The sequence below is a fragment of the Apis cerana genome, linkage group LG9 (genome assembly GCF_029169275.1).
Source record: "Apis cerana isolate GH-2021 linkage group LG9, AcerK_1.0, whole genome shotgun sequence".
NCBI classification, from domain to species: Eukaryota; Metazoa; Arthropoda; class Insecta; order Hymenoptera; family Apidae; genus Apis; species Apis cerana.
In genome coordinates, this window is record NC_083860.1 from 833010 (window position 1) to 847386 (window position 14377).

General features: G+C 17.6%; 1 protein-coding gene across 2 annotated transcripts in view; it reads left to right on the forward strand.

The window, feature by feature from the left end:
* Positions 1–569: 569 nt before the first annotated feature.
* LOC108001958 (E3 ubiquitin-protein ligase AMFR) overlaps positions 570–14377 on the forward strand; it is a 63621-nt gene continuing 49813 nt past the window's right edge. Inside the window, exons 1-2 of one of the 2 annotated variants that reach the window (XM_062079780.1) lie at positions 570–987; positions 11263–11542. In XM_062079780.1, coding sequence (XP_061935764.1) covers positions 11291–11542 — 252 coding nt within the window. In that variant the 5' untranslated portion in view covers positions 570–987; positions 11263–11290. The remainder of the gene's footprint in view (positions 988–11262; positions 11543–14377) is intronic. The other variant, XM_062079779.1, reaches the window with a different exon arrangement.

A 14377-nucleotide genomic window follows, 5' to 3' on the forward strand; every position in this document is an offset into this window, starting at 1 on the left:
TAAACATAATAATAAACATATTTTATCTTATTAATAAAACAATAAAGGATATATTTATGAAATAGTATAGAATAATATAGATTTATGAAATAGAATAATTATTTATAAAATAGTAAGTTTAATATAATTTTAAACGTTTCTAATTTCAAATATCTACTTCCATATATCATTTATAAAACGATTTATTAATAATACACATTTTAAACAAGAATACATTATTTTTTTATTATTTATATAGTAATAAAAAAAATGAACTTAATTAATAAAAAATAATATTAAAAATTATACTATAATATTATATTATATTATAAATAGTAAATGTATATTAATCTTATATCAAAATATTTTATTATTTTTATTATCAGATATTCTGAAAACGAATTTAAAATATCTTAAAAAATATTTAAATTTTAGTATTTAATAATTTAATTTTTTAATTTTTAATTATAATTGATGATAAAGATTCAAATTTGCGCGCGTAAGATCGATAAAGTCGACTAAGCAGTAAATTCAACCCAGTCACCCCCACTTCGTTATATCCAACTCAATCGATACTTCTTTATCGACTGTACAATCAGTCTCCTCAATGATCTCAAGCACTGCAGTTGTCGTGACACATTGTGTTGTATTGTGTCGCAATAACATCTTGAAATTTCTTCTAAAAAATACAAGAGTGACACAAACGGTTTTCTAGTTCAAAATACGTTTAAATACGGCCAATTCATAGATTTTATTGATACGAATGCCATGTAAAATCTCAAAGAACCGCGTGTGCTGTTAACTAGTGGACGATTTCGACCGAGAAAGTCTTACTTTCAGAGGCCTTCCGGTTTCTATTTTCTGTGCGGTATATTCACTTTTTTTCACAAGTTTAATGTAAATATGCATTAAGTGTGCTTTGTACCGACTTGAGTCTAAATTCTTGAAAATATCTTCTCTATTTTTGGTAATGGATTAAAAGCAACGTGTTTTAATCGACAATCTCAGGTGAGTCCACTTGTTCTGTATCGATAGAGCGTCTTTTTATAGAAATATAATATCGAATTGGTTAATTATATGTAATACATATCACTTGGTATGCATAATATACTAGAATATAATTTATAAATATTATATATATTTAAATATAATACTGATATAATTATACTTAAATGAAAAATAATACGAATGAATTGAATAGATAACAGATATAAAAGAATGATTACTTAGAAGAAAATGAAAAAGAAAAAAAAAATTATAAAGATGAATGACGAAATACATAAAACTATGAAATATAAAATTAATAAAAAGAAAATAAATATATGTATTTCTTTAAAATTATCTAAAATCATATATAAAACTATATCATTAATCATTTATTAATAAAAACAAAAAAATTTTATAATTACATCAAGTAAAAAATGAAGGTTAAATAATATATCTTGAATCATATAATTATTTAATGTTAAAATAAATTGTCATTGAAATAATAATAAATATGTATATAAGAAAAATTGAATATACATATAGATATAAATAAATATTTATCAATATTCTAATAAATATTGTGTGTAAAATCACACAAGGTTAAGTTCATATATATATATATATATTCATATCTTATATATTATTTAAAGAAGTATGGATTTTTATTCATATTCACTAGATAATTAATAATTGCGATAATTATTCATAAAATAATTATATATACGTATTTATTAAATTAAATTAAATATATATAAAATATATAAATATGTTTAAAATAAACATATTATTAAAGTTATTTTATTATTGACATAAATTAAAATTTTAAAATAAATCTAATTTCTCATTTAGATTAATATTATTTAGCATTCATAAAATAAAAATTCAATCTCGAATTTCATGATAAAATAAATTATATACATAATTTAATTATTGTTCATAATATAAAGCTATTTTCTATAATTTTTCATAAAATTATTTAAATATATACATATCACAAGTAATAATGAATATATAAAAATATTTAATTTCTAGTACAAATTAATATATATTACAGTTGTATTTATTTTGACAACATTTAAAAATAATTTTAGAAAAAAATATTTTATTAATTAACATATTTTTTTCATTAAATTCTTTCTTCTTTTTATTGTTTGTATTATATTGTATTATATATTGCATTAGATTTAATTCTTAGTAAAATTTTTTATTATTAAATATATTATATAATATTTATTTAATATTTATAATTTACATTTTACAATATCGAATATTATTTTATAATATATTTACATTATTTTAAATACATTTTATACATATATTTTAATACATATATTTTCAGTAGAAATTTAAATTATAAAATTTCTTACTATATTAAGAAATAAAAAATTTTATATCATTAATAAATATAATAAATTTAATATCTTTATAAATATTTATTAATAAATATAATATCATAATAAATATATATAATCATAAAACATATTTTTTATTTTGATTCTTTCATTCTAAATACGTGTAACAAGAAAGATGATATGAAAAAAAACGCGCATTAAAAGAGACATTGTAAATTTTTTAAAGAAAATTTGCTAGAGACGATCTTTTTCTTTAATAATCATATTCATGCATATGCATTTGTATTCAATTTTAAATTGTTGTCAAATAAGTATGATAATAATATGTAATTAAATTTTTTCGATATAAAAAGTAAAATTTTTTATTGTTTCTCATTTTACAAAATATTGTTATTAGTTTTTAAGTAATAATTTTTAATAATTTGTTACTCTATTCTTTTTTATTATATTTAAAAAAATAATATTTATTCAAAAACAAATAATTCGGTAATTTTCATTTAATATTATACTAATTAAATTGATTAAGTTTTTAATTTTATTTAATAAGTTTATGAAACAAATTTATGAATGATTATAAAAACAGGATTTCCATCCCTAGTTATCCTTAATAATTTTTTTTTCTAAAATTTTACTTTGATTTTAAATCTATTTTATATTAAAAAACTTTTTTTTAAAATATTTTTCTTTATTTTTTTTAACTCAACAAAAATATGTTTATATAATTATATTTATTTAAAAAACAAGACATGCTAATGAAGAAGCAATGATATAATACAAAAAAAAAGTTCAAAATTTTTTAACATAGCTAAATTATATTTATTGTTAAAATTATTGACAAAATATTTAGAAACTATCTCATTTATTTACGAACCAATAATGATAATAATATTGATAATATTTGATAATATTTTTTGATAGTATTAATAGTAAAAGAATAAAATAATTAATAAATTTATCATAAATGAAGAATCTTTTTGAAATTATTTAAAAATCTCGGCAAAAATATGTTACGGATTACTATTATCAAATTAAAAAACTGACATATTAGTAAACGTTTAAAAAAAATAGTAAAAAAAATAAATCAGTTCAGATTGAGTCAAAAATTTCTTTAAAAAAATATTATGTTGTGGTATAGTATTATTTATAAATAAATCGTTTATAATACAATATTGTGATTTTTATATTTAAAGAAATAATAATTAATAAAATAATATTAAAAAAATTTTTAATTATTTATTTAAAAAACTGATCCTTTCACAAATCATAATAACTCTTTTAATATGATCAATTTATCAGAATAAAATATACTTTTTTAAAAAAAAAGTAGAGAAAAAGAAATGTGAAAAAAAATTATATTTATAATTAGATATTATAATTAGATATTATAATTAGATAATAATATAAATAATATATTTATAATTAGATATTATTAATTAATTATTTTTTCAATGTTATCAATGTTATCAATGTTTAATAAAATAATGTTCTAATTTTTTTTATATCTTTTCAAAACAAAAATATCATCCTCTTCCTACTACTTTTCTATATTTATACTATGATTTTTTTTTTTGTTAAACTAATAAATATTTAATTATCGTTAATAACCGTTAAAACTATTTATTATTCAAAAAATATTTGAAATCTTTGAGATTGCAATCTTATATATTATTATATATATATAATATTTCCATTGAATCTATTGGAATATATATTTTTTTTAATTTTCTTTAAATTATAATTAAATTAAATAAAACACATTAAATTTTAAATTAATTAAATTAAATTTTTTGTTCTTATATTTTTAATTTAACATTCTAATTAATTTTCTAATATATATATATATATATACACATATATATTCTAGTGTCTTGTACTAAATATCTTTAAAATTATCAGAGATTAAAAAAAAATTACAAAATACAACTACAATTTTCTTTTTAAATAAAACTATAATAAAATTTTTTGCATAAATCAATTTCTTTGATCATTTTACATATAAAAATTTTGCTAATAATGTTAATGCTAATAAAAATATTTCTAATTATAGTTAAATACAAATAAATACGAAATATTTCAACTTTCTTAATAATATGTAAACATTTTTTTATCTGTATTTTATTATTTAAAATATTTATTTTATAGAATTTTTATAGAATTTTCTATAAAAATTAAAAAAGTAATAATAATAATAATAAATAAACTTAATATCAAAATATATACACATATAATATAATTGTGGCTATCGATAATAAATGAAAATAATTAGAATTCTTATTTTTTCTTATTTATTATTGAAGATATTATTAACGATTATTTATGAATTTCATTGAAAAATTTCATTGAAAACATTTCATTGATTTGATATATTCAAAATATTATATAAAATATCGTTAATATATCAATAACTCAAATAAAACTAATTTATATTAAATATTATATGTTTTTAAAAAAACAAAAAATAAATTCTATTTTTCTGTTTTTATTATAACTTATTACAGATAATATTTCTATGTACTTTAATAATAACTTCCAATAAAAAAAATTCCTCTTCTAGATCTAGTTAAACGATAAATATCGAGCATTTAAATTTTTTATTTTTTAAATTCGATTCTCAATCTCGTTTTATCCTTTATTTATTTTTTTACAGTTATTATCAATAAAAAATGAAATGAAGCTAGAATCTCTTAAATATATATAATATATATCCACAATTTATTCTGTGAATTACAAATAAATACATATAATATATGTATATAATTCATATTTCATGTTTCATTCTATTTTAAATTTAATTGATTGATAACATAATAAATTAAATCTAATTATATAACATCACATAATAAAGTTTATATATTATCATTATTTTTTATTCAAATAACATAAAATTAATCATAATTAAAATAGAAAGTTAATAAAATCATATATATATATCATATAAAAAGTCAAATAGAGATGAGAAATTGTTTAACTTAGCTTTATATCTATATAACTTTCGAAGATCATAAAGAAATGAACTGTCCATCATTTTAAACGAGTCATCCTTTGATTGATTGATTATATAATAAAGAAATGTATAGTAACATATATATGAACTACATGAATGAATAAAGAAGAGTATGTGAGTAAGATATTCAAATCATTTTATTTCATTGTATTTCATTATAAATCAAAAAACAACAAAACATGAAAGAAATAATACAACATGAAAAAAATAAATGAAAGATAATAATTTATATTTTTAATATGCATTCAAAGAACACATGAACTAACGCAGCTGTTTTCAAAATTTGCTTGCAGGAAATTTAATTAAATTGATATTAGTATGATATAATAAAAATTTCAATATCATCGCAATGATATTGGTGGCATTAAAAAAAAAACTGTTTGTTTTCAATAATTTAATAATCGAATAATCGAATATATCCCAATTTAAAATTCTTGATAGATTCATGTTTTTCTAGATTAATTCTAAAACATTTTTGCCAATCCATAAATTTTGAGAATTATGTATATAAATTATAACTTTCGTGTAATGTGTAATTCTTAAATTTGTGGGAATTATAATTTTTGTAAATAAAGGTGAGTTAACATATTGATATGTGGAGTCCTCATGAATCTTAATTTTTAAATATGTTAAGAAAATTTTAAGCAAATTTTTCTCTAATTATTTTTATATATAATAAGCAAACAAATTTCTATTTCCTCTATACTCTATATTCTCTATATTCCTCTATATTTTTAAAAATCATTAAAATCCATGAGTTACATATTGATAAATTTATCAAATGTGTTATAAGAAAGCTTTACAGAATTTGAAAACTGTTATATATTAATGTCAATTAATTTAATTATCATTCAAATTAATTTCTTGAAACAATTTATTGATTTATTTTAAATAATTACTATGAAGAATTAAAATTTCAAATTTTATATGAATTTAAAATTTAAATACATTGTAATAATCTCTAGAAATATTGAAAATCATAGTATTAAAGACAAAAATATTAAAGACAAAAAACATAAGAAGCGGCCAAAATAGCTTGATTTTTCACTAGCTTCAGTATATTGAACAGTTTTTTAAGTTTTTTAGAAAATTTATGAACGGAGAAATCGTAAGAAATCGTAGTATTTGTTTAGAACATTATTCAGTTATCAATCATCTGATCGCCGCAAGAATGAGAAATCAATCAAATATCAGTTAATAAAAATCGCAGAATTCAGTTAATCATTAATTGCAAAAACAATTAAAATTATTACTATTATAATTACTATTCAAAAAATTCACATTATAAATAATTGTATTGTTTCAAAACACAGTCTTTCAAGCAATAGTATTTAATTGAGACATTTCTTTTTTTTTTCGTAGAATAAAAAATAAAATTTATATTAATTGTATTAATTTATATTAATTGGATTTTATATTACATTAATTGGATATAAAATATCTTATTATTTTGTCTCGGATTGTAATTTAGAAAATTTTTATTTGAATCGCATAAAGTCATATTATATACTTCTTTAAAATCAATGTTCCTTCAATTTGCATATAGAAATTCATTCTAAATAATCTATCAAATATTTTATATGTTTATTAATTTGTGAAAAAACAATTTCGATCATCTTGATTTTGATATATTGATATCAAGAATATCATTCAACATTTATAATTTATAATTAACAATTTATAATTTATCAATGATTTTCGAAATATTTGCAAAAAAAAATTGCTAATATTGTACTATTACATAAATACTTTGTATTGTAGACAATTATAGATAATTGTAGACAATTGTGCACAATTATTTATATTATTTATATATAAACTTTTATATAATTATTTATATAAACTTTTTTATTTTATTACTTTATTATTATTTATCAATTTATTTATATATTAATTTATATATCATTTTATTTATTTATATATTTATAAACACATAACAGTTAACTAATACTAATACTCAAAATACATAATAAGTGAGCTTTATATTTATCCATAGAGAACATAGATATTTCGAATAATTTAGATCAATGGAATGTAAAAATAAATTCTATAAAATAATCGAAATTGCAAAATCAAAATTATAATGATCAAAATAATAATAGCAATATCAGCATACTCATTATTACTCATATTTATTACTATTATTTTGATCGACCAAAAATTGATTTATATTTTATTTTCTCATTTGAATCCGAAGGAATGCGAAATATCCACTATGAGTTAAGATTGACATATTAAGTCCATTAAAATTCATGAGGAAATTTTTTAACCGTTTAATCATTATATTTTTTGAATATCGGTCTGATATATTTATAAAAACAAATAAACAATGATCACATATTGATTATTATATTATCACAAATGCAAAATATATAAAATTCAATAACAATCATTTTTTATAAATATTCCAAAAATTGTCCAAATATAATTTTTACAAATATTCCAAAAATTAAAAAAAGAGATCGGCAATTAAATTATGAAAGAAAATTAGGATGATGTTCTTGAAAATATATATCAAGGTCAAAGTAATCGGATTTATCCTATAAAATAATACATAATTATCAATTGGGCAAAATTGTAATTTTTTTTTTAAATGATCAATTATATTGATTGCCTTTAATTATTGAAACAAGGAATTAAAAATAACTCGATTAAAAATTTACTTAAAGATTACAATAATTATAATTTGGATTAAAAATTCATTTTGCTAAAAATTTTCGAGATATTAATAAGAATTATTGCTATTATATAGTATTTATTAGAAAATATATGTATATACAAGATGATAGAATAATTTATGGTTATATGTTGAATTAAGAAAATTTATAAAAAATTCAACAGCTATATACATAATCAATCATTCTAGAATTATTTTATTTTATTTTCACATTTCATGAATTTAAAGAATTCACCATAGTTAATCTTTTTCTAAAAATATTAGCAACAATGTGATAATTTTTATGGAATGTTCAGTATGAGTTAGAATATTTGGAATTTATCACAATTTGAAATAACTAATTGATTCTTTATATATATATATGTATATATGTATATTATATGTATATATGTATATATATATATATATATATATATATATATATATATATATATATATATATTTACCTGATGCTTAATATATTTATATTAACAACAAATAAATAAATAATTCTAATACATACATTATATTATATTGTCATATAAGAAATTTTAAATAACAAATTTTTTTTCAAATATTTCAAAAATTAAAATCGAATGGCATAATGTATATAGCAGCTAACTAAATGCATTATCAGAATTCTGATTATACATATAGTAGTGATTAATGTATTTGCTCATGATGGGGAAATGCAAATATTTCGTACTTCTGAAATCGAAGTAGTGGGAAATTAATCGACGAGAAAAGATTCAACGCTCTCTTGTCCCGATGTCCCGAACTGAAATACAAATAATCGAACATTCTTAAAAGATTAAAAGAATAATAATGAAACTAATCATTTAAGATAAATTTGAGATTAAATAAATATATAAATATTTATTTATTTTCAAAATAATATTTTTGTAATTCAAACATAATAATAAATTGTAAAATTTTATACAGTTAAGAAAAAATTAGATTTTTAATTAGATTTATTATTTAAAAAAATATGTCATATAATTTAAAATATGTTTTTAAAAATGTTTGCAAAATATCAATAATTTTATTACATAGATTTATTTATATAAATATTATATAAATTGCTGTTCTGAAAAAAAATGTTTTACAAACATCAATAATATATTGGAGACTATTATAGTATTAGATAAACTATTCAGAATTTCCAGTTTTTAATATTATATTGTAATAAAAAATTCATTCAAAACATGATAAATTTGTTTATTTTTGTTTATATTCAATTATCAAACAAATAAAATTATAATTTTGGAAAAAAATATTCATAATAATATATTCATAAATAAATAATGTTTATGAAAAATATATAATTGCATAAAAATCAGTTTAATGTTTAAATGTTTAAATAAATAATAAAATTTTCCATTTAAACGGTTATCATGTTAACGTAAATCAATATGTTATATTATCAAATTCTTATTGTGCATAACTTTTGAACCAATATATTTCTCGATTCAAATATATAATACATTTCGTTTTTATTAGAAAATATAATAAAAGTTTAAAAAAAAACTGATTCTAAAAGAAAATTTAGACAAATTATTTTCCAAAAAATGAACAATTCAGAAGATAATTGTATTTATAAATTAAAATAGGTCATTCATATATTTTGGGAATAGAAAATTATATCAATTTTTAATAAAATAATAAACAATTTCAGATAGTTTATATATATTCTATTTATAATAAATTCATTTTACAATATTGATTGTTTATAAAATATATTGTATTTTTATGAGTTTAAAAATTAATATATATTAAGCAGGTCATAGCAATTAAATATATAACAATTTATATATTTTCATTTATATTTTCATGTTACATAAATTCAAAAAACGTACTAATACAACTATTCTTCAGAAGAATGTTTGCTATATCTTTGAAATAAATATTATGAATGAAAATATATGATTTATAAATAATTTAATCGAATTTCAAACTAAGATATATTAATAATTTTATCATTTAATTTTAAATATTATAAATAATTAATAAATAAATTCTTGAGAAAAATATAAAAAATAAATTATATATAATACTATATAACTATATATAATATTATATTTTATTAATCTTTTATTTTAAATTTTTCATTCCAATAATTTCATTATTTATTATTGAATGGATATCATATTGTTTTTTATTATTTTAATTTTTCAAGAGTTAATCATTATCTATTTTTTATGTTTATTAATAACATATTTGGATGTATGAGCATTTTTACATATAATATATATAATTCTAAAATTAATGTAAATTAAATTAATTGTTAATTTATTACAATTAGTTATATACATAAGTTATAATTAATCATTGTATGATATCTTCTAAAATATTCTCTCATATGTCAATCTAAATTTTTTTTCAATGTGTTTTGAATATATAACAAATTTTTTTTTTCCATCTGGTATTTTGCGATTTGAAAAGCACTAATTTTATTTTTTTAGTTTATATTATAAATGCAAAATAATAATATATAATTTCCCATCCAATTATTATTTCTAATCAGGCAATCGAAAAAATATATGCTTTTTTTGCATTATTAATAATGCAAAAATTTAAATAATATGTGTTATATTTTTTTGTATTTGGAAAAATTTATTTTATATTTGGAAAGAAAAGTAATGTCGAATCATACGTGATGTAGTATTACAAAGGAATAAGATTTTTATATTGTATAAAATTTAAATGATTTATAAAATTGGATGATGCATTATAATAAATTGATTTATTTTTGTTACGAAATTGATACTATTTTTTCATAAATTCAATGGATGCATTTACTTATTATTTATTATACTTTATTATTTAAAACAATAATTAAATAAAATGGAACAATTTAATTAATTATTTATAAAAGATATTATTCTCTTATTTTGTTAATTTTTTTTAATATATTATCAAGATCATCTAAATATAATGTTGAAAATTTTATTTCATAGTCGTTGTTTATTATAAATAAACTAACAATTAAATAAGTTTTTATTTAATTTTGATTTAAGAAATTAATCTTACAATTAAAATAAATTAATGCCAAACAAAAATTTTATTTAATTTCGAATTTATATTGAATTTGAATATATATTATATTAGATTTCATTAATAAATTTTTAGTAAAGATTGTTAAGTAAAATTTTTACAACGTATTAAAAAATCATCCAAGTATCAGAAAATGATACTTTTTTATAAATATTTATCTAAATATAAATAAAATATATATTAAATATTTTAAAAAAGAAATATTCATATATATACATATATATTTACAGGAAATATAAAATCATAAGAAGCGTGAAAATGCCGATGGAATTCTTGGATCGACTTCCAATCCCAAACCTCCGAGTATATACGGCAATCAGCTTCGCCGTGTTATCCTGCTCGGTATATTATGCTGTTCAAATCATTAAGGACCCAGCATGGAAAAGCAACCACACTTATGTGGAGACTGAGAGCGAATCGGCCAATAACATCGAGTCCGATCCAAGGAATTTAGCGATGCATTTGAAGGAATTGCTCGAATGCATGCTTGACGAGCCTATCTGCATTTGGGTAAGTGATATATTTCAATTGATTCGACTAAGGAAATTCGTTATAAAATAAATAAATAGAATAAATCCTGGAGAGATAGACTTTATTTTTAAAAATAAAATCTCATTAAATAAAATTTTATTATTTATCGTATTATTGATATTTAAAATTGAGATTAATTGAAAAATATATAAATTAAATATTAAATATATGAAAACCGAAATAATTATATAAACAAATATTATTTACATTTAAATATTAGTAAAATATTTATTTGAAAAATTATAAGCTTTAAAGATAACTATATTCAATAAATATTCCTTTTCTATTCACTAAAAATTTATTTATATTTATATATATATATTAATTATATATATAATTCTTTTTTTTAATGATACATAAATATATATATATATATATATTTGAAATATTATTTTCTTATATAATTATTATTTCAAAAAAATTTTATTAATTGCAAAATTCTATGTCGAAAAAAAGTAAAATTTCAGGATGATACAGAAATACATATTTATATTACGAGAGAAAATTTACATGTTAAAATTAAAATAAAAAGTTCAACTATGCAACTTCTTTATAATGTATTTCAGGTTATTTTAAGGACGGCCCACTTTTTATTTAAAGTGTTATAAAACAGCCAAAAAATATAAAAATTTTCAAAGTAAAGAGGTTTTATTTTTATTTTAAAAATAAAAGAAAAATTGAAACAAATTGAAGAATTTTTATAAAGTCATTTAAAAACAAATTTGCAAATTGTACTGAATGTTTTAAAATAAAAATTTTTTTTATAGAGTTTGAATTTGTAAAATTTGAAAAGAAAAAAGCAATTTCAAATTCACAATCCGTTTTATAATTGAGAATGAATTATTGAAAAAATGAAATTGAAGAATGTGAAAATAGAGATTTCATCCTTTAAAATGAACCCAAGATTACATAATTTATATAATTTAAGTTACATAATTTACTTAAATACATACTTAAATTGTTACATATTTTTTTAACAAACTATAATAATTTAAATATCAATTTTTTGACAAAAATTTAATTCGACTTCATTTCATTAATTTTGCATACTAATCTATGTTCATATGATCTAATCTTTTTTTCAGATTTACTAATAATTTTAATCTAATATTACTTCCGAAAAAAGTTTTTGAAATTGTAATGATATCAAATTCATTAAAAATTATTTTTAAAGATAAGTAATAAAGAAAAAAACATAATAGTATTACAAAAAAATATTTGTTCAGACATTAAACAAAATTATGCTGTGAAAACAATAACATTTTTAAGAGAAGAATTTGGATGACTCTTCGCTTTGTATATTTAAAAACAATTCAGCATAAATGACTGGAGTATCAATGTGATCCTAGAACCTGATATTTTTTCAGCCATGCCAATCTCAATAGCAATTAGCATTTATTTGGGAAGAATTATTGCAAATATTTGCAAAACAGTTTCTTGGCAAAAACAACGGATTTTATAATCCCTTAATCTCATTCTAAGAATTAGGAGTGTCGCTCAATCAGAAGAGTAATCCACAATGTTATTATATCATAGTCACTTGTATGCTGAAGACCGATTTCAACATGGAGGAGGCTTTAGAGAGTACCAGCATTTTAGGAGAATTTTTTGAATGACAGAACCTGCAAAAGCTTTGAATCTTCAGAACTTTCAGAAGACTTTAACCGTCAGAACTTTTAAAAACTATTGAATCTTTCGAATTTTCATAACACTTTAATCGTCAAAACTTTCAGAATCATTGAACTATTTGAATCTTTAGAATCCTCTAACCTTCAAGAACTTTTCGAATTTAGAACTCTTTCGAACTTGTAACCTCAAATTTTAATGATAACGTAAATTTTCATTAGCATATGGACTTTGCTTTTGATCATTTTACAATTAAACTTGTTAACAACGAACTTTGTAATAAATTAGTTTTATTATTACATACCATAGCTCCAAGAAGAAGTTGGAGCAACAATATTTAATCTTAAAAATATCAGAAAAACATATTATTGATTATAAATATTATTGATATTTATAAAGAAATAAATATTATTTTTTAAATATTATAATTATTTATTATTTTATATTAATATATATATTAATATATATAATTATTATATATTATTATTATCAATTGTATATTCTATTTTTTATATTTTATCAAATCAATATCACAACATTTTGTATTTTCAAAATTGCAAAATTTTTTAATTTTTTTTTACATAATAATTTTATAATTAATATTTTCTGAAATAAATCATTTCAGAACAAACAATTTTAGTTATAATTATATTTAATTAATTTTAAATAAAAGAAATATTAGTTTTTTATCACTTTTAATATATTAACTATCAATTAACTTTTGATTTGAAATAATTATCAATTTTGTTTTCTGTTTTTTAGAAATGCACATTGTTTCTATATTATTTATTTAGATCGTTATAATATTCATTTTTTCTCTTTTCATAATCATTTGAAAGATTCAATCTATTATTCAAATCATTAAAATTTTCTTTAATGAAATCTTTTTTATTTGTAAAAAGAAATTCAAAATAGAAAATAGCTAAAGAAATAATTATATCAAAGTTATTTTTTTATAATATCGGTACATATTTGATTTATATTATTTATATAATAATTGTTTTAATTATTATAATATATGATATATGATAATATAAATTTATAAGAACGAAGTTCAATAATATTATTAATAATATTTATATTAATTAATACTATAATTATAAAAAATTAAATAAAAAAATGGAAATGAATGGAAATTCGAATCCTCTGTTTTATAAATATTTCACTTTAACTATTTTATATATTTTT